The 21,474-nt window shown below is 44.3% G+C and overlaps 1 protein-coding gene across 1 annotated transcript; it reads right to left on the reverse strand.

The window, feature by feature from the left end:
* Window positions 1-976: 976 nt before the first annotated feature.
* CLN8 (CLN8 transmembrane ER and ERGIC protein) lies at window positions 977-17,567 on the reverse strand. The gene is made up of 3 exons (XM_020782638.3): window positions 17,252-17,567; window positions 12,202-12,877; window positions 977-6,166 (listed from the first exon to the last, which is right to left on the reverse strand). The coding sequence occupies exons 2-3, from the start codon at window positions 12,742-12,744 to the stop codon at window positions 5,843-5,845; spliced, it is 867 nt and encodes a 288-aa protein (XP_020638297.3). The 5' UTR covers window positions 12,745-12,877; window positions 17,252-17,567; the 3' UTR covers window positions 977-5,842.
* Between the last annotated feature and the right edge of the window lie 3,907 nt (window positions 17,568-21,474).

Raw genomic sequence — 21,474 nt, forward strand, 5'->3', positions numbered from 1 at the left:
AATGCAAGTAGATCAATAGGGACCACCTCGGTGGGAAGGTAACAGCGTTCCGTGTCTAAGTCGCACTGGCCATGTGACCACGGAAGATTGTCTTCGGACAAAACGCTGGCTCTATGGCTTGGAAACAGGGATGAGCACTGCCCCCTAGAGTCGAACACGACTGGACAAAAATTGTCAAGGGGAACTTTTACCTTTACCTTAAAAGGCCATACCTCTAAAAGCCCACCTCAGGCTTTCAAGTCACACCATTTCATGTTCAGTCTTCATCTTTTCTTACTGCTTCCTACTTTTCCTAGCACTATGTATTTTCCAGTGAATTGTGTATTCTCACAATACAGTACAATAGCTTCCATTTAGTCATTTTAGCTTGTAGTGGGAGCGCAGGACTGATCTGATTTAGAACTGGTTATTTATCTAGCAGTTACAGGAATCCATAGACCTCTTCTGAAAAACTCCATATTTTGAATTAATCAATTTTCCTTGCGAGCTATTTTCACTGTCCAGCTTTCATAACCCTAATTGGGAGTACCATAGCATTGATGGTCTTGGCCTTGCACCCTCCAATAAGAAGTAACACAATTGCTTCAAGAGATCTACTGCTTTCATGCCTTGCATGCAAGCTTCATGGAAGTGTCTGAATGTCTGTGATGGGACTAGACAGACCTCTGCTAAAATCCAGCAAGGCTCCTATTTACAAATTGCAGTATTTTAACAAATTCCATTAGTGAGAAAGCATTTAAACGGAAAACCATTGGAAGGGACTTTTTCATTGATGTGCTAAAAAGGAAAGCTCTTAGTGCTTCCCTGTAAAACTGGTGACATGAATAAGTAAATTATTTTAAGTAGAAACAGTATATTGCAAAGCTTGTTAAGCCACTGGCAATTAAAAAGAGAGATTGTATTTTCATTAACCAAACAACAGATCAGTATAGAAGGAAGAGCACCAAGCAGGGGGAAGAAAACATATAGCCCAAGGTATCAAACCATATTTTATTATACAATATAGAAGTTGCACTTTTAAAATAAACTCATTTTAGGAGGCAGCTTAAAAGTGGTATTTATGCATATTTTATTAGGAACATCCCTCAAGAAGTTACAGATAATTCAGTCAGAAAAAAGAGCATAACTCATATGTTTTGCTTGCTAATCAGAGGGAGGACTGGTGTAGGAGGAGGCACATAAGATACTACAGCTCAAGGTCATTAGATACAGGACAATTGTTTTGTATTCAGTCCCATTGCTCCTATCCAGATTCAGAAGTATAGCTGAAATTTTCATAGCATTGGTTCACAGGTGTTGGTCCCATCTTCATCGGTCACAGAGTAGACACAGACATTATCTGGAAAAATGTGTACACCACATCTACCAAGATAACAAAAATCCAGAAGAGAATGGACAGGGGTGTTGACGTTTCCAGAATGTCCCTATGGTCGCTTGCAGAACGTCGCCTATGGCAGTTTCTCTATATATGATTTACTGATCTGTTCTCCAACTGCAGGAAAATTATTTAAGGTTTGGTGGTGGATTTACAGATAACAGGCAAATCTATCACACTTGCCTAAGAAAATGCAATTCTACCTTCTGTACTTGAAAAACTCAGAAATTAAACCCGTGTTCATGCTATTCCCCCTTCTCTGCCTTTATTTCTGATAAATTGTCAGAAGGATGTTGCCTTCCACATTGTGTTTTCCTTAGCACCACCACTTCTGAGTAATTTGCTTTAATACTTTCATACTTTATGCAGGCAATTCCTGCTTCAGATTTGCACAACTGCACAGGTTCAAAATCCCATTGTCTAAATGGAACACAGTCTGTCCAAGTAAGCCTAACTACTACTTAGTACAGAGCAGAATGGACAATGGTCATAAGGAAGAAAGGCAAAGGAAGTGCACTGTGACAAGCCACCTCAGACCTCATGGCAGCAATAACGGGAGAGTACAGGATTACACTCCTGGTTTCTTCATGTTAATTTCATAATTGGAAAAATCTTTAATCCATTCGCAGTGCTACAAGACAACCTGAGCCCCAGAAGTTTCCAACCACAGTGTAAACAATTTCCTAGTTTCTCCCTGCTGCATAAGTAGAGTAAGAGATAACACTGAATTCAGCCTGGCTCTTATCTGAAATAAGCTCTTACAACAGATAAGGCTTTCTTTCAAAAAGGCCATTTCCCCAGTTTCCTTTTAGAAACAAAGAAAGATCTCTTCTGGCCAAACAAAATTCTGAGTATCTGACCAGAATTTCACTGGTAACACACTTCCAAAAGTTATCAGGGAAATATTCCATAATGTTCCGTTATGTGTCATTGAGATTTCCATGAATGTTCAAATTTAAAGCGCCTCTTAAGACTTACAAAACTCAGATATGAGATTGTGTTGCAAAATTTCTTGCCAGCTATTCCCAGTTCTAGCTGCCCCAAACTTGCCCGTTCCCCCCGCCCCGTTAAACATTGGTCAGTCCTGACATAGATGAAAACTCCTCCGCCCCTAAAAAAACCCTTTTGCAGGAACCTGCAGACACAAAAATTGTACAGAAAAAATGTACACAAATGTTAAATAAGTTACACAAAAGGACACAAGCATAACTGTTGATAAAAACTGGAATATGGCAAGGAAGTTACAATAAATCAACCTGTGGCATCAATTACTATTTAATGTTTTAAAATGCATCTATGTAAACAATATTCTTAGAATTGCAGACCTGAAAGGGACCCTGTGGGCCATCAAGTCCAGCCCACAGGGTCAAGAAGGCACATCCGGGAATCAAATGTCCAACCTCTGGCTTCCCTAGCTGCTGAGCTATCTAGAAGTCATTCAGTTTCTCATACTAGAAATTCAATCACGAGTTCTCTTAAACATATGAAACAAAAAATGGAGGCCTCCTTAAAAACCACCTCTGAGCAGCTGTCCCTTCTAGAGCACCAGTGTTGGAGAAATAATTGCTATGGTTCAAACTACACAGAAAGGGTCTCCCTATACTGTGACAGTCACCAAATAATCGCTGCATCAAATGCATGAATCACCCTGGCCTTCAGTCCTTACATAATGGAGTTTCATTACTATACACCAAGGTCTCTTTATTAAACAAAAAGTCATTATGTATGGAGGCAACCATACATTTCAAACACATTTGTGGCTAGCCTTAGAGAGTGGAAACAATGTACATTGGAATGAGAAAGCAGAGAGTCTTTCACACTCCATGCCGCTCACTGTAAAGAATTAACAATCTAACAGACCACATGTAGTACGATCTTCTGCGGCTCCCTGTTGCAGATGTTCTACTTCCTGCTTGTTGGAAAGGGCTGATCATACATGGCTGCTGCCACTGGGTGTCAGACTTCTACAACAATCCACTAAAGAAAATTCTTCACAAGTAGCTGGCTGCAAACTTTGAATAAGAGCAGAGTAGTTAACACAGTGTGAAAGTTATGAGACTGCTCCTCCCTTTTTTTGACTTTTAGATTTTCAGTATTTTTCAGAAACATTTAAAGGCTTCCAAGTTGAAATCAGATGTCCTGACACTGTGGATAAGAAGGCATTGTAGATAGAAGTTTGTCTTTTTGTCTCTCCTAGTTTGAAAGATGACATAACACATTGTTTTATTTAAGCAGTTCACATCCCATCTAGTTACCTGAAAAGGGATAGACATAAAATAGAGCTTACACTGGTCATGCATGGTGTAGGATCTTACAACTCATGTTTAGGTGACTTGTTCTTTCTTTATCTGTAAGCTAGTAATGGCTATCCTCATCAAAAATTCCATACCGGGCAAAATCATGGAGGGATACACGGACGTCTGCACTCCTTTGCCTCATTTCCTCCCACCCCATAGTTTTGTTAATTGAAAAACACACCACTGCCCACCAGTAACAACTTTTAATTTTTTTAAATGAGTGAAGTATGCTGAGATAGCCTCAAAACATGACAACATTGTCCCCGTATTCACAGAGGCCACAAGGGAACTTCCTGAGCATTATTAAAATTTGAATGGGGAGGGGAACATGGGTCTGGAAGATGACATTTGGAAGGTCACATGGGACTGGTCAGTCTCATACTACCCACTTCTGTAAGGAGTGGAACTCCCCTGCTAGATAACTGGGAGGAGGTGATTTCTATCATTCCATCACCCTTCTCTGGGCTGTCCAGAGCCACATGGAGAAAGCACTGAGGGCTACAAGTGATGTTGAGGTCAGTGAAAATAATCTCTTCTTCTCCTTTTTTAACAGGTAGGTAGGAGCATCTTGAGTGGAGTTCCACTCAGTGTTTTCCTACTGCTAGAAACAACCAAGATAAAAAGCAGCTTTCTTAAGCTAAAGAAAAATACAAGAATGTTCTAGAGCAGCGGTCCTCAACCTTTTTGGGACTGCAGACCGGTTGGGGCGTGCGGGCTCCGTGTGCGGGGGGGAAGCAGAGGCACCTACACGCTTGTGGAGGGGGGGGGCATGACGCGCGCGGAGGTTGCGGACCAGGGGTTGGGAACCCGTTTTAGAGAATGTATACTGAAGAAGAGGTGTGGGCTTCAGTTGTATGCGGTCTACATTTTACTGGAATATCTCCAGTGATTAGTATCCATAAAGAAAGAGTAAACATTCAGGCTCTCTTTTAACACTCGCAGAACTAATCTGTGCTCACTGATCCTCAGACCTTGCAAGAGAAATCCTCCCATGACAGTATTCTTTCCACCCCAGCAAGGTCTATGGGAGATTTGCTAGTGTTCCGTCACCTCCCTTCTGTCCGTACCTGTGCAAAAAGATTACGCGGTAGTAAAAGCTTAAGCCACTTGATGATGTCCCTCTAAAGCCTCCAATTGCAGGTATTAACAAAATACTTGTGCCCATCTTGATCCCACAATCTAAGAAATTCTGAGCCAGAAGGAATTAAGCTATACAAAGAATGTTGGTTTACTAGATGCTTCTCTTCATGTCACCGGAAGGACAAGAAATCTTCTTCTTAGTATTCAATCCATTAAAGAGCACAATCGTAATTTTCATTTTGAAGCACTGATCAGGCTATCTGTATTTTATACATTCTAGCACTACTGTTTCCTCTTTCCCTTTTGTTGAGCTTCTATGAAAAGTGACGTTCTCCCATATACATAATCTTGTGTTGAACAAACTGAGTTAATGTTTACAATTAAGATCCGGAAACAGAAGGGGAGGGTTACTAGCCTTTAAAATAACAGAAGTCTGTATGAAAATGTAAAACTGAATGGAGCACCTAAACAGATGGACAAATCTTAATGGCCTGGACCAAACTAAGATTTTCTAGTCATTGGCTATCTGTTGACAAAATACTAGAAATAGTATTTTTTAGGTTGTGTGAGGCAAAGTGCTTCAGCATGAAGCTCCAGAAATGGCTAGCTAGGTCTCTGAAATCATTCACAACAGCCATCTCTCCTACATTTATTTATTTTCAAATTGATTTCTCCAAATATACCTAAACGTGCTCCAAATTCAGGATTCATCCACAACACAGATGTCTAAATTGAGCCAGCAACACCATGCTTGTCCAGTTAATACTGATAAGAAAACTCAAAATTAGCAATAAATATGGTTTAGCTCAGCCATTCTCAACCTTTTTTGGCCCCACCACTTTTAGGAGCTCTTCCCAGGCTCTCGTTCCTACCCCCTATCATACAAGGACACAACATAGATTAATAGAAAATCTCCTTCTCACATTTTTCAGTCTGTGCCCCCCTTCAAATGTGTAAGGGCCCCCAGAGGGCCATATGGCTGGTTGAGAATGACTGGCTAAGATAACTCAACAAGTCAACGGAAGATCCTAGTTGATTAATCTTTGGGCCGTATTTTATTGTTGCCCAGAAAAAAGAACTCAATTCAGCATCAAAGCTCTTTCTTCTGGAATGTCTCCCCATTTAATTTCTCTGATGAGCTGTGTTTCGTTGTTCTATTGGCGAAGTTCCAATCAACAGGACAGAGAAGCTGCTGAGTCTTTTTGTATGTCCAGTAAGGGTTAAGTAAGAGCGTGACGGCACCCATTCCTATGAGCTCAATGGCAAAATGAAAAAGTTCTAGATTTTCCGCAAAAGCATTCCAATTGGAAATGCACACCCACCACATGTGATACGTCAGGATCATACGGCAGTGAAACATATGGATCATTATCCACTGGTTTGCCTTCCAAAATAAAGTATTAGACCAGCCAACCTGGAAGAGAAAATTTAAGAAGTTAAGACTCTGTACTATGTGGCACTTCTCACAGATTATATCACAATAAAGATATTGCACTTATAACGACAAGTCCAAACACAGGTTGCCAAGGTGGATCCTCACAGTTCAAGTCCACACCTACAAGACTTGAAATAGCTGCTTGTTCCACGACCTGGAGGCTTCAGAAATTTCCTGTTTAGAAGTCATCCAACTTGAGAGAGAATACATGTAGGCTAGGAGGAAGAAAATGGAAAGGACAACACTCGTCTTGGAAGATCAAAGTTGTCATCTAGAACTAATATCAAGATACAACTTTTCCTTGAGTTCAAAAGTCAGAACTGCCGGGCTCCTTTACGGCCAGTTAATTCACATCTTTTGGCCCAATAAGTAACAGAAATTATTCAGTGGTGAAAGACCCCTCTGCCAAGCCATCCCCACACTGCACTACCTGCATTAGGGTTAAACCACAGGGCCGGAAATTATACGGAAAATCCCAAGTTTAGTCCTAATTCCTAGGGAGAACTGGCAGCTTTGATTGAGCAGCTCAGTCCAACAGCAGAAACCTATTAATTTAGTGCTTACTCGAGAAAAGATTATGTTTGGTCTGACAGCAAAACAGTATTTGGCAAAACTGCATAAATTAAATTAGAGTAACAGTAGGCTGGAGGCTACTGGATTAATTCCTTAAGTGAAGTAAAACAGTAATACTGTATATGTTACCAGAACTTTGGCAGTCTAGGCAGTTTGGATGGTGAATTGCTATCTACATAATATTCTAAAAGCACACTGTTCAATGTGCTTACATTCTTCAAAGCAGGGGTCCCTAACCCCTGGTCTGCAGCCCGGTGCTGGTCTGTGGCCTTGGCAGGACCGGGCCACAGAGAAACACTCCCCCCGCCCCCCACAGGTGCCCCACCCCCCACGAGCACACCCCGCCCAACTGCACATGCATGCGAGTATGCCCCCCCCCGCAAGCATGCCCTGCCTGTGAGTGTACCCCCCACTCATGGACCCCACCCCCCAACCAGTCTGCAGTTCAGAAAAGGTTAGGGACCACTGCTTCAAAGAACAGTCCAACTCTTTCAACTGCTTTAAAGTCTATAGAACAGTGGCTTTTTGATCCCAAGATAAGTTAAGGATATTTATGAAATAAAGTTTCCCATCTCCTCTTCCTATCTCACAACCTGCCACATTGTTTTAGGACAGCCTCCAGCAACTCCAGTGAGGGGGATCACAAATGGCAGCACAGCGAAAGGAATGGATTCCTTGAAATGTCTCAGAATCCAGGCCAGAGCTTCTCTATTAGATGACGGCAGGGTCAGATCTTAAAACTATGCTTCATTACTTAAAAATAAAACAGATGACTAGTATGTTCTTCCTCTCCATACAATAAAAGCTGGTTCCATGATGCTTAATCAAGTAACAACAAGTTGATCTCCAAAACAAGGAAGTAAAATGGCTGCCAATGATTCACTGTGGATAGCTGAACCTACATCTATTTCTTGCTTAATTTCTCAAAAATGGGATGGAACTCAAATCTCTTTGGAAATCTCATTAGGTAGCTTTGCCCTCTAATCCCTAATGCACAAGAACATAGTTACTCAATTTTACTTCAAGAATACATGGAGAATAAATTGAAGTACACCTGAGCAGGTGCTGCATGTCCTTCTTTCAATGAGCTCAAATCTATTTAATTGAAATACTTGTCCTGAAAAGGGTGATTGATGTCCATGTTCCAAGGCATTTGTGAACAGATTTTTCCCAAGGGAAGTCAATATTTGATTATCATTACCTCCGCAAACAAAGAACTTATATAAGATTTAAAGACTGCTGTTTTATTTTTAATTGCCCAGAGCTACTTTCACATCTAAAATCAGGGTGGGCAACTGCCACGACTCCTAGCCAGCACAGTCATCAGTGAGGGAACTGATGGGAACTGCAGTCTAACAAACATTGGGAGGGCCGACACATTAGGCTGGTAACATTTAATTGTGTTCCTATTATTTATTTATTTATTTATTTATTTATTTATTTATTTATTTATTTCCCACCCATCTGGTCTGGTCGACCACTCTGGGCGGCTTCCAATAAAAGTATATACAATAAAACAAAAATATTACACATAGAAGTCTGCATTCAATCAGAACACATACAATAGAACAAATAAAGAAAGAAAACGGAAAAAAGAGTTAAATATTGACTCTTGATAGTGCCCAGCGTAGGGGCCGCACGAATCACCGGAGGAAGATTATTCCAGAGGCGAGGAGCCACCGCCGAGAAGGCCCGGTTTCATGTCCTTTCCTTCTGGGCCTCCCTCAGCGTTAGGCCCCCCAGCCTCACCTCTTGGCTTGCGCGGGTGATCTGAGTAGATCTAGGTGGGAGCAGGCGTTCCGCCAAGTATCGGGGTCCTAAACCGTTTAGGGCCTTATATGTAAGCATTAACACTTTGAAGTCAACGTGGAAACGGATGGGCAGCCAGTGCAGCATGGCCAGAGTAGGAGAGATATGTTGGTATTTTCTCACTCCAGTAAGGAGTCTGGCCGCCGCATTCTGCACCACCGGAATTTTCCGCGTCAGCTTCAAAGGCAGCCCCACGTAGAGCCGTTACAGTGGTCTAATCTAGAGATTACGAGCGCATGTACTAAGGTAGTGAGCGCCCCTGTGTCTCGGTAGGGCCGCAGCCGGGCAATCCGCCAAAATGGAAAAAGGGGTGCGGACTACCGATGCCACCTGTTTCCATGGTGAGCGTCGGGTCCAGGTGTACCCCCAGGCTGCGGACCCCATTCTTCGTGGCCAGGGTCACTCCCCCAAATGAGAGTCACCCAAGCCGCCAGCCACAGGGCCACCCACCCTCAGAACTTCAGTCTTGTCCGGGTTCAGCCTCAACACGTTCTCCCGCATCCATTGCAGTATGGCCCCCAGGCAGCGCTGGAGGAACAGGACAGCATCACCTGCAGTTGGTGAAAAGGAGATGTAGAGCTGGGTGTCATCAGCGTATTGATGACACGATGCTCCACACCCCCTGATGACCCCACCCAGCGGCCTCATGTAGATGTTAAACAGCATTGGGGAGATAATCGACCCCTGTGGAACCCCACATTTGAGGCTCCATGGGGCTGAGACACTCTCCCCAAGCTGAACTCTCTGAGGACGGTCCTCCAAGAAGGAGCGGAACCAGGCCAGTGCCAGGCCACCAATACCCAACTCGGAGAGCCTCCCCAGGAGGATACCGTGGTCAACGGTATCGAAGGCCGCCGAGATGTCGAGGAGGACCAACAAAGATATTTTACCTCTGTCGGCCTCCCTCAACAAGTCATCGTACAGGGCGACCAATGCCGTCTCCGTACAGTGGCGTGGCCTGAAGCCTGACTGAAATGGATCCAAGGCATCTGTTTCATCCAAATGTGCTTGAAGCTGGTCGGCCACCACCCTCTCGACCACTTTGCTCATGAAAGAAACATTGGCGACGGGCCTATAATTGCCAATTTCGTCCGCTGCCAAACTAGGTTTCTTTCTTATGGGCCTAATGAGTGTCTCCTTGAGGGCAGAGGGAAACCTGCCTTCAAGGAAAGACCCATTTATTATAGCAGTGGCCCATTCTGTTGCTATTGGCCTGGCTGCTTTGATTAGCCAGGCCGGGCAAGGGTCCAAGGAGGAGGTGGTGGCTCGACAGCGGTCAAGCACCCTGGCCACAGAGTCAGGCGTGACAGGCTGAAAAGAATCAAGAGTTACCGGGCAAGACAGAGCACTGGACATCTCTGCTCGACTCACTGTGTTCAAAAAAGGAGAGAGGTCCTGGTGGGACATTTTACGTTATGCCACTTGTCCGGATCAACTGACAGATGCAAATGCTCAACACAGCACACTGCCTACTGCTCTCTCTTCAAACTTCTCAAAGCAGTAGTCAATGCTAGCCTGTTTTTGTGTGGATAATGAAAACAAACCAAAGAAAAAGGTAAATGATCTTCAAGTAGGCTTTTAAGCGATAACTGTCTCAGGAAGGCTTTCCTTATTCAACTTCTCAAAGTTGAAAACATTTTAAAATGTTTTAAAGTTATTTTTAATCTTGATACATATTTCTGGTTTTTTAAATATCGTATTTTAAAACTGTACATTTTTGTACAGTTTTAGCTGAGGTGGGAGGGAGGGTGGGTGGGAGGGAGGAAGGAAGGAAAAGAAAGAGTCAAGTTTTGCACTCTCTTTAAAAGAGAGAGAGAGAGAGAGAGAGAAATCTGTCAGCCTTTCAGATGTCACAAGACCTAATTTGACCCCTACATTTTACTTCCTGTGGGATAGAAATTGGAAGTTGGTTCACATGGAGCCATTTGGTGCTCTTTGTCTTGGATCCAGGCTCCTTCTGTCTCCAAGGCAGTGGGTGACAGAAATGGAGATCCTGAAGACATCAGTAAGGAATCCCATTCCCCCTACAGCCCAGAGAAAGTTCTTAAGGCTCTTAGCATTTTAATTATTTAAATTTTTGCTCCATGCCAGTTTTAATGCAATGGTTCCCAACCTTGGGTAACCCAAGTGTTCTTGGACAGCAACTTCCAAAACCACCAGCCCACACAGCTGGTGATGAAGGATTCTTAGTCCAAAGAATGACTGGGTTAGCCAAGGTTGGGAGCTTACTGTTTTAATGTAGTTATTTTAACATGCTTCCAATATTACAAAATAAAAGAAGAAAGCTTCAAATAAGCTTCCAGCACTGAACATTTTCTTAAGATGGTGACACTAGGAACAGCTACACAGCAATTCTCTGCTTATTTCTACACGACATGCAGGATAGACAGCTCACTTTTATCTTACATTAGCCAGTGCCATAGACTGATGCTGCCTTACTCATACAGAGGAAATACCCAACACAGAAAGACAGTATAGGAAAGGCCGCTTAAGCAAACTCGTAAGTTATACAGCTCAGGTAAAAATAGACACATTATGTTCTTATAAACAGCACCCCATGTCAGAAACACTTTTTCTTAAAGCAAGAGTTTTAGAAATTCTTATTTTTTATGCAGCATCAGCAAACACGTCCACATGCTATACACCTATCAGACACAGTTCCAATGAACTATCTCAGTATAGATCAAAGTGCATAGATCAAAATAGATCAAGGAAATTCTTACTTTTCTCACAACTGGTAATATATTTTAGATTGTTTCTCCCCCCCCCCCCCCCGTAATCTGAAGCACTTGTAAAACAATAAACACACCTTTAAATGACATTTTGAATTCTATGTATAAAACTGGAGACACTAATGGATGAATGCATTCAATAATTTTACTTATTTTGAAAACAGATCTATAGGGTAAATATTCTTATAAAAAGAACAGGTTCTTTTATTCTAACTAATATTCAGAGTATATATGATAAAGTGTCAAAAATATGTTTTGCTCAACTCTATCCATATTACAGGACTATACCATCCCAAGCATATAGAGCAGCTCTTACTTTCAAAATAGTGTCACCATGACCCCCATCCTAGGGAGCCATTCTGGCTGGACATATTAGAGAGATCAGCAGCAAGCACCATAAAGGCCAGACAAGGTCAAAAACCTCCCTGCACAGGATTCTCTACAGCTAATCAATAGTAAACAAAGTGCAAAGTTCTGGGTTGGGAGACTGACTTATTAAGCTTACCAGTCTCCATAAATGAAGCTGTGCCTGAGAACTGCGGCCTAGACTCAACTACATAAAAAGTTCATTTGCAATCAACTTTGCTGGGGGTAAGTTCCTCACCCAGAGATGCCCAATGAGATGCAGAAACTCTGCCCTCCTTTCTCCCATGGGCATCTAACCAAAGGCAAAAACAACATGGTTGGGATGGGCGATTCTAGAGCAGTGCTTTGGAAGATCACTTTTTCTTTTTGGAGCACAACTCCCAGACGACTCCAACCAGCCAGATCACCTAATCATTCAGAAGTTACTTTTTCAAGCTCTGTTTTTGAAGGTAGCTGAAAATCCTGTTGCTAGCTCGGCTACAGCATCTATCAAGTCACCCTCAGTTGAAACAACCCTCCCTTTGAGTATCTCACCTTCAAAAGCATCCACGATATGCAGGTAAAAGGTGTGCTCATCTCAAGTAGCATTCCCATCAACGGTAGGTAATGTCCAGCCTTTACGTTGATAATTATACCAAAAAGGCTACCGAAGGCAAGGAGATGGTGAACAACTAAGAAAATGTCAAATGTCCTGAAGACAACGTTAGATACATGGACAGCTATATTTTCCAGCAAGAAGAAGCCAGAGGCAATTAGGCAATCAAACCAACTCCAGTCCTGTTGGGAGGACACTTTGTCAGCTTGTAAAACAGGATCCAAAAGTAAAGCCCACAAGCCAGCAACACAACTCTGGATACCAAACACACCTCGCGTCGTAGCCAGGTTCCAAAAGACTTTCTCCTTGGAAGGCAGTGAACGGTAAGTTATGCTCATCCATGAAGACAAGTAGTGTGAGAGATAAAATACTCCCAAGTAGACAAAGAAGCCAGCTGCCACTAGCTTCAAACGGACATCCCACAGAACATAATCCCAAGAAAATATGGATTGGGGTGTTGCCCCACCATTTTCAAGATTCATTTCTCCAGTTTGATGCTACAGTTTATGGATTCTGAGAGATTTCTGGGGAAGTCTCTCACACCACAGCCAGTTCTCCTCATGGATCTTCAACTTCTGCTTGTACTTTCAACAGTAGCCAGATGCACAGTGCCATCTGCAGGGACAGACAAAGAACATTTATAGGAAACGGTTCATTTGTATACATGTGCATGCATATAATAACCTTATTCACAGCTCTTAACAGCTCACCCATCATTATTAGCAATTAAGAGTCACCAGGAGCTACTTGTTTATGGTTTCTTCCTTCCCTTCTCCAATAGCACCATGATCTAAGAATCAGGGAAAAGAGATCATTCGCATTACAGTGGTGCCTCGCATAACGTTTTTAATTGGTTCCAAAAAAAAAACACCTTATGCGAAAAAAACTTTATGCGAAACACCATTTCCCATAGGAATGCATTGGAAACCAGTTAATTCGTTCCAATAGGCACGGATTGGCGTCCTTAAGCGAAAAAACCCATAGGAAACATTGTTAAACGATACAATGTTTCCTCCATTGGAATGTATTGAAGCCGACTCAATACATTTCAATGGCTTTGCGAAGTCAATTTTTGCAAATTTAAGTGTGTCATAAAAGGGTCAAAAATGGTTTTAAATGCTTGGGTTAGCTTCTGCACCCTCTAAAACAGATGCAAAAGTTAATTTGGCTTTGATCTGACTTTTTGTTAATTTATGCTGAATTTTTTCCCCCAACTTTTGACAGCTGTCAAAATCTGACAGCTCCATTGTTTCCTATGGGGGAGAAAAAAATTCACAAAAAATTAACGAAAAGTCAGATCAACGCCAAATTAAGTATGCACACATTTTAGAAGGTGCACTAACGATTCCAAGCATTTAAAACCGTTTTTCAACATGTTAAGACACTTTTGTAATTGAAAAAATGAACATCGTTAAGTGAAGCAGGGGACCTAAAACCAAAAACGTTAAGCGAAGCACGGTCCCAAAATCGCTATGTGAAAATCGCCCATAGGGAAAAACGTTATACGAAGCACAATCTGACTCTGAAAAAATAAACGTTAAGCGAAAAAAATGTTAAACGAAGCAAACGTTATGCGAGGCACCACTGTATTCCTTAGTAGACATCATTGGCCACATGAAAGTGCGTCCTAAGTCAAAGAGCTGTAATGTATGACAATAACCATGTTTTACTCCACAGCAGAGTTGGGGAACTGCACTCAGATTTTGCTAAAATCTAGCTCCTGTCACCTGTGCCCATGGTGAAGGATGATGGGAGCAAGCCTTTCATGCATTTACTGAGAGCAACAGGTTCCATGCTCCTTCTTTACAGCAGTTAACTCCCATGCGCCTTTGTCGTTCTGATATGAGAACCTACGACTCGCAATACAAAGTATTAAAACTATGTATGAGGGTGTGGGTCAAGACCAAGCCACAAAACAAAGTGGAAAGCAAAGCGATTTGAGGGGAAGGAAAGAGAAGCGGTTTACAACAGAAGCGGTGAACCTGTGACCTGCACACCGTATATGCTGTTACTGCTTCCCCATCCCATTCTTGATTTCACTCCGGTGCTGGCCTCTCCTGTACAAGTCCCTGAAGCAATGAGAATGAAAGCCCGCCAGGTAAACCCCTGTATAACCTCAGACTCCCAGTCCTCTATGGCTAAAAGAGAGTAGCATCCTTTGGAAAGAAAGCTCTAGCTCCAGCCAGGTGTTTCTCCTGCCTTCTGTTGCTTTTGTTCTCTTCACACAAAAAAACAAAGTCACTGTCAATTAAGGATTTCCTTCTGTCAGGCCTCCAAGCGCATGCCAGGTACCAGTACCCCTAACTCACCTGAGGTCATGCCTCCATGTGAAGCGTAAGTCTTGACTGAATATAGCTTCATAGGCAGAACTGCTTTATAACCCAGTTGGACAAACATAAATAACCTTTTTTTTAAAAAAAGTCCTAAGCGTCAAGATCTTACCAGTTGTTCCTGCATTTATCTCTGTGAGAAAGTTTACAAAAAGGCTGGCTACAAAGGAGTTTATCCCATTCTGTAGCTCGCAGCTGAATCAGTTGGGATCACTCTAAAAATCATTGATTAGACAACATTCTTGTGTAAAAGTTCCAACTCATCCCAAATTGGTCTAGGGATGAAGTCTACTTTTTACTCAGAATGGTTAGGATCGGCCCCAATAAACCTGGTTTTCTTGCTCTACGATCACCTAGTTCACTCCACTGCGGGGTTGGGGGAATGCTCTGCGTACACATCAGTGGTGAGGTGTAGAAGTGGTGTGGCCATGATTGTGGATGGTACCCTCCACCCTACTTTGAAATGGGGAAAAAGGCACTTTGTTTAATTTTATTTTTTAAAAATAATTTTCAACTATTGCACTGCATCACCTAAGCACTGTGACACTTAGAAAAGGTAATTTTTTAGAAAAGGAAGGGCAGAAAGATGGCACTTTGTACCCCTCCTCTTTACGTGCATAAAAAAGAGCATTTATGCCCATCTGTAAACAAATGGAAGCAGGCTATTTCCTAACCAGTTGACAGCTATCGCAAAAGAGAAGGCAGAAGCAGGGGAGGGGCACACTGTGACCAAATCTACCAAAACGGAATGAATCCAATGGCAACATGTAGTTGACCAGATCGCAACTAAAAGGGGCCGCAAAAGCAATATATAATGATAATAATCTTAGAACGGTAGAGTTGGAAGGGACCCTATGGATCATCGAATCCAGCTCCTCTCAAGGAGGCCCAGTATGGAACAGAACTCCCAACCTCTGGCTCCACAGCCAAGGACCTAAGCCACTGAGCTATCCAACAGTTATTCCATGTAAATGGAAGAGGCAATGTAATCAAGTCCCATTGTTCCAAACTGACTCAGACCAGATCACTCCCTGTTGCTATTGTACGTAGCGGCACCCAAAGTCATTTTAAGCTATATAACTGGATGTTGCCTTACTCCAGGTCAGACCTCAACCACTTTCATCCTTAAGTGCACAGACATAAATCTTCCGTGTTACCTGCTTCCACGTCTCCACAGTTCAGATACATCAGAGTAGAAGTGGGGCTGTTTATGAGCTAAGCCTGTGCTCTACTATTGCCCAATGGCTCTTTTCATAACTTAATGTAAAAAACAAACAAAAACAAACTTTACGTTTCACTTCTGTTTTTAGTGAATCTTTTCATGAGCTATCTTGAGTCTCATTTTTGGGAAGAAGGGCAGGACTCCAAAGACTCGGAAGCAATTCTCCATTGCACCAGAAAATGGGTATCTGGCTACAGAGCCAGAGATTGAGTTCTCTGTTGCCCACGGTGCTTCCCAGAAGAGAGAGCCTCTGTAGCCTTGGGCAAGCTGCACAGCCCCAGGATGCCCCCAGAAGGAGGAAGGAAGGGTCAACCCCTTCTGAGTACTCTCTACCTGTAACACTCCGAAACCAGAATTGTCTTGATCAGTGGTTCTTAACCTTGGGTTACTCGGATGCTTTTGAACTGCAACTCCCAGAAACCCCAGCCAGCACAGCTGGTGGCGAAGGCTTCTGGGAGTTGCAGTCCAAAACTCCTGAGTAACCCAAGGTTAAGAACCAGTGGTCTTGATGACACCTCACAGGGTTGTTCCGAACACCGGGTGGGGTGGAGAACCCTATGGATCATTTAGACCTCATTTTAGAAATACAGTAGTAAGATATAAGGATGAGGAATAAATAAAGCAAATATAACTCCAATAAACAGAATGGCCAACCACCACCAATTCATTGAGGGACGACTTTCACAGGATGTACCTTGCTAACTTCAAGAAATACAGTACACACTGAAATGTTCTGCCTTGGTCGGGTGCTCCAGCTAAGGATGAAACACAACCCTTCTCTGACTCCTGTTTTGCTTTCAAGGGCCTCTTTAAAAAACAAAAAACCGAGATGCCAGAAGGAGGGCAATAGGCTCAGAAACACGAAACTACGTTTTCCAACAGAAGCTCAGACCTATGGCCTTGGGCGAAACTACCTCTGAGCACCCTCTACCCCCCAGGCCAGAAAACGATGAGTTAGATAGAACTCACGCGGCAGCACGCGATGAGGATGAGGATGATGACGACGATTAATGCATGGCGAGGCTCAGAACAATACTACCGTAATTCCAAGGCACCCTTATTCTGTATCTTTTGATTGCACACGGACGATTCGCCTCCTCCAAGTCGAGCAACTCGGAACAAACCAACCACCCCAAATCCCCCCCAAGAGCCAGGTTCTCGCTTTAGAAACCTAAACAAACCCTACAAAAAGGGGGGGGGAGGGTGAGTCGATGCCCAGCTTTCCCTCCTCCTTGGCAGGGACCCTCCGCTCACTCGGCTACAGCAAGAATGCAAGACGGCCGTCCCGGGACGAGCGGTCTACCGGGGTTGGCGTTCGCCTCTTTTTTTTTTTTTTTGCTTTTGGGGCGCTTCAGCCGGCCGCCACCCCCACCCCCCCCGAAGCCCTCCTTGCCACGGCCAGCCCTTTTCTCAAGAGAGCCAGAGGGTGACACTTACTGTCGGCCGAGGCTGCCCCGAAACAGGCCCTCCTCCGCCTCTTTGCCGCCTCAATGCTCGTCGTCGTTGTTGTTGTTGGTCTTGTTTAAGGTCTTCCCATCCCGCGCTGACGCCAACCCTCACCCGTCCGGATCGGGAGGAGGCTTGCGGGTCAGCGAAATAAGGCTGGACACGGGGCGGGGGGGGGAGGGCTGTTACCGAGGGAACTCAGGGGAAGAGCCACCCGGCTCGGCGGCAGGAGCAAGCAAGAGAGCGCGCACACACGCAGACGCGCGCTTCCGTCCGCCTGGCTGGCACCTCCTTCTTCCTGGCCTCGCAATTGGGAGCAAAGCGATTCGGCTCTGCCCGAAGGGGAGGAGCAGGAGGGGTGGAGGCCCCGCACGGCCCGTTCCGCTCTCCACCTTGAAGGGAGGGACGGGGTGGTGGGGGGGTGGGCAGGTGGAAAACAAAGCAGGCCTGCTTTGCACAACACATACCTACCCGGTTGGAGCCTCGAGCTGGGGCGGGGGAGAGGGCGAGCGCACCCGACGGGCCGGGGGAAGACCAGGCGCGGGGGCGCTGTGGCCCGTTGCGAAGGGCGCTTTCCACCGGCCACGTAAGCCCTGGCCGGGCAAGGCTCGCGGGACAAGTTTTGCAAATGGACCCAGGCCGGTTTTAAAGGCCGAGGCTCGGTCCCCGCTCTCTCCCTGAGAGAAAGCCCCGGGGAAGGCGGTGGGACTCAGTCGACCCAATTCCACACAAGATTTGTGGGGGGGGGGGGGCGCGGGTCCAACTTGAGATATTTAAGGAGCGGTTTTGCCAGTTCCCCTCCCCCAGTCAGTGTCCATGGCTGACGAAGGACTCGAACCCAGGCCGCCCGGGACCCAGTCCTTCACCCACTTGGAGTTTCGTTTAGTCGTGTCCGACTCTTCGTGACCCCATGGACCAGAGCACGCCAGGCCCTCCTGTCTTCCACTGCCTCCCGGAGTTGGGTCAGATTCATGTTGGTTGCTTCGGTGACATTATCCATCCATCTCATCCTCTGTTATCCCCTTCTCCTCTTGCCTTCACACTTTCCCAACACTAAGGTCTTTTCCAGGGTGTCCTCTCTTCTCATGAGATGGCCAAAGTACTGGAGCCTCAGTTTCAGGATTTGTCCTTCCAGTGAGCACTCAGGGTTGATTTCCTTTAGAATTGATAGGTTTGTTCTCCTTGCAGTCCAGGGGACTCTCAAGAGCCTCCTCCAGCACCACAATTCAAAGGCATCAATTCTTCGGTGGTCAGCCTTCTTTATGGTCCAGCTCTCACTTCCATACATCACAACAGGAAAAACCATAGCTTTGACTATTCGGACTTTTGTTGGCAATGTGATGTCTCTGCTTTTTAAGATGCTGTGAAGGTTTGTCATTGCTTTCCTCCCAAGAAGAAGGCGTCTTTTAATTTCGTGGCTGCTATCTCCATCTGCAGTGATTATGGAGCCCAAGAAGGTAAAATCTGTCACTGCCTCCATATCTTCCCCTTCTATTTGCCAGGATGTGATGGGGCCAGTGGCCATGATCTTAGTTTTTTTGATGTTGAGTTTAAGACCGTTTTTTGCACTCTCATCTTTCACCCTCATTACAAGGTTCTTTAGTTCCTCCTCACTTTCTGCCATCAGAGTGGTATCATCTGCATATCGGAGGTTGTTGATATTTCTTCTGGCAATCTTGATTCCAGCTTGGGATTCCTCCAGTCCAGCCTTTCGCATGATGTATTCTGCATATAAGTTAAATAAGCAGGGAGACAATATACAGCCTTGTCCTACTCCTTTCCCAATTTTGAACCAATCAGTTGTTCCATATCCAGTTCTAACTGTTGCTTCCTGTCCCACATATAGGTTTCTCAGGAGATGGATAAGGTGGTCAGGCACGCCCATTTCTTTAAGGACTTGCCATAGTTTGCTGTGGTCCACACAGTCAAAGGCTTTTGCATAATCAATGAAGCAGAAGTAGATGTTTTTCTGGAACTCTGCCTTTCTCCATAATCCAGTGCGTGTTAGCAATTTGGTCTCGAGTTCCTCTGCCCCTTCGGAATCCCGCTTGTACTTCTGGGAGTTCTCGGTCCACATATTGCTGAAGCCTACCTTTAGGATTTTGAGCATAACCTTGCTAGCGTGTGAAATAAGTGCAATTGTGCGGTAGTTGGAGCACTCTTTCGCACTTCCCTTCTTTGGTATTGGGATGTAGACTGATCTTTTCCAGTCCTCTGGCCCCTGTTGAGTTTTCCAAACTTGCTGGCATATTGAATGTAGCACCTTAACAGCATCATCTTTTAAGATTTTAAATAGTTCAGCTGGAATGCCATCACCTCCACTGGCCTTGTTGTTAGCCAGGCTTTCTAAGGCCCACTTGACTTCACTCTCCAGGATATCTGGCTCTAGGTCAGCAACTACATTGTCTGGGTTGTCTGGGATATCCAAATCTTTCTGATATAATTCCTCTATGTATTCTTGCCACCTCTTCTTGATGTCTTCTGCTTCTGTGAGGTCCCTTCCATTTTTGTCCTTTATCATGTCCATCCTTGCACCAAAGGGTCCTCTGATATCTCCAATTTTCCTGAACAGATCTCTGGTTTTTCCTTTTCTGTTATTTTCCTCTATTTCTTTGCATTGTTCATTTAAGAAGGCTCTCTTGTCTCTCCTTGCTATTCTTTGGAAGTCTGCATTCAATTTTCCGTAACTTTCCCTATCTCCCCTGCATTTTGTTTCCCTTCTCTCTGCTATTTCTAAGGCCTCGTTGGACAGCCACTTTGCTTTCTTGCATTTCCTTTTCTTTGGGATGGTTTTTGTTGCTGCCTCCTGTACAATGTTACGAGCCTCTGTCCAAAGTTCTTCAGGCACTCTGTCCACCAAATCGAGTTCCTTAAATCTGTTCTTCACTTCCACTGTGTATTCATAAGGGATTTGATTTAGATTATACCTGAGTAGCCCAGTGGTTTTTCCTACTCTCTTCAGTTTAAGCTTGAATTTTGCTATGAGAAGCTGATGATCAGAGCCACAATCAGCTCCAGGTCTTGTTTTTGCTGACTGTATAGAGCGTCTCCATCTTTGGCTGCAGAGAATATAATCAATCTGATTTCGATATTGCCCATCTGGTGATTTCCATGTGTAGAGTTGCCTCTTGTGTTGTTGGAAGAGAGTGTTTATGATGACCAGCTTGTTCTCTTGGCAAAACTCTATTAGCCTTTGCCCTGCTTCATTTTGAACTCCAAGGCCAAACTTCCCTGTTGTTCCTTTTATCTCTTGACTCCCTACTTTGGCATTCCAGTCCCCTAGAATGAGAAGAACATCTTTCTTTGGGGTCAGTTCTAGAAGGTGTTGCAAATCTTCAAAAAAATGTTCAATTTCAGTCTCCTCAGCAATGGAGGTTGGTGCATACACTTGGATTATTGTGATGTTGAAAGGTCTGCCTTGGATTCGTATTGACATCATTCTATCATTTTTGAGATTGTATCCCATTACAGCTTTACCCACTCTTTTGTTGACTATGAGGGCTACTCCATTCTTTCTACGGGATTCGTGCCCACAATAGTAGACATGGTAATCATCTGATTTGAATTCACCCATTCCTGTCCATTTTAGTTCACTGACGCCCAGGATGTCAATGTTTATTCTTGCCATCTCCTGTTTGACCACCTCCAGCTTCCCAAGGTTCATAGATCTTACGTTCCAGGTTCCTATGCAATATTTTTCTTTGCAGCCTCGGACTTTCCTTTCACTTCCAGGCACGTCCACAGCTGAGCGTCCTTTCGGCTTTGGCCCAACCACTTCATTAGCTCTGGGGCTACTTGTACTTGTCCTCCGCTCTTCCTCAGTAGTATGTTGGATGCCTTCCGACCTGAGGGGCCCATCTTCCAGCGTCATATCTTTTAGCCTTTTGTTTCTGATCATGGGGCGTTCTTGGCAAAGATACTGGAGTGGAATTGCCGGTTCCTACTCCAGGTGGATTGCATTTAGTCGGAACTCTCCACTATGACCTGTCCGTCTTGGGTGGCCCTGCACGGCATAGCCCATAGCTTCTCTGAGTTGCTCAAGCCGCTTCGCCGCGACAAGGCAGCAATCCATGAAGGGGCACTTGGAGTTAACTAAAGTGTTTTGAGTCAGATTCCCAAGGAACTGAGTTTGACTGGACGACCAGCTTCTGTTCATTTGCATGGAAAGGAGAATGTTAAAGGCAGCCAGGATTCCAGGCTAACATGTTTCATTT

Source organism: Pogona vitticeps, chromosome 1, assembly GCF_051106095.1.
Source record: "Pogona vitticeps strain Pit_001003342236 chromosome 1, PviZW2.1, whole genome shotgun sequence".
Classification (NCBI taxonomy): Eukaryota; Metazoa; Chordata; class Lepidosauria; order Squamata; family Agamidae; genus Pogona; species Pogona vitticeps.

What these genes read in the sequence shown, in the direction of transcription:
- CLN8 (XM_020782638.3), bottom strand. Translation starts at nt 12,744, where the DNA reads ATGAATCTTGAAAATGGTGGGGCAACACCCCAATCCATATTTTCTTGG. An exon ending in TATCGTGGATGCTTTTGAAG is followed by an intron (nt 6,167 to 12,201) that starts GTGAGATACTCA and finishes TTTCTCTTCCAG; the next exon opens with GTTGGCTGGTCTAATACTTT.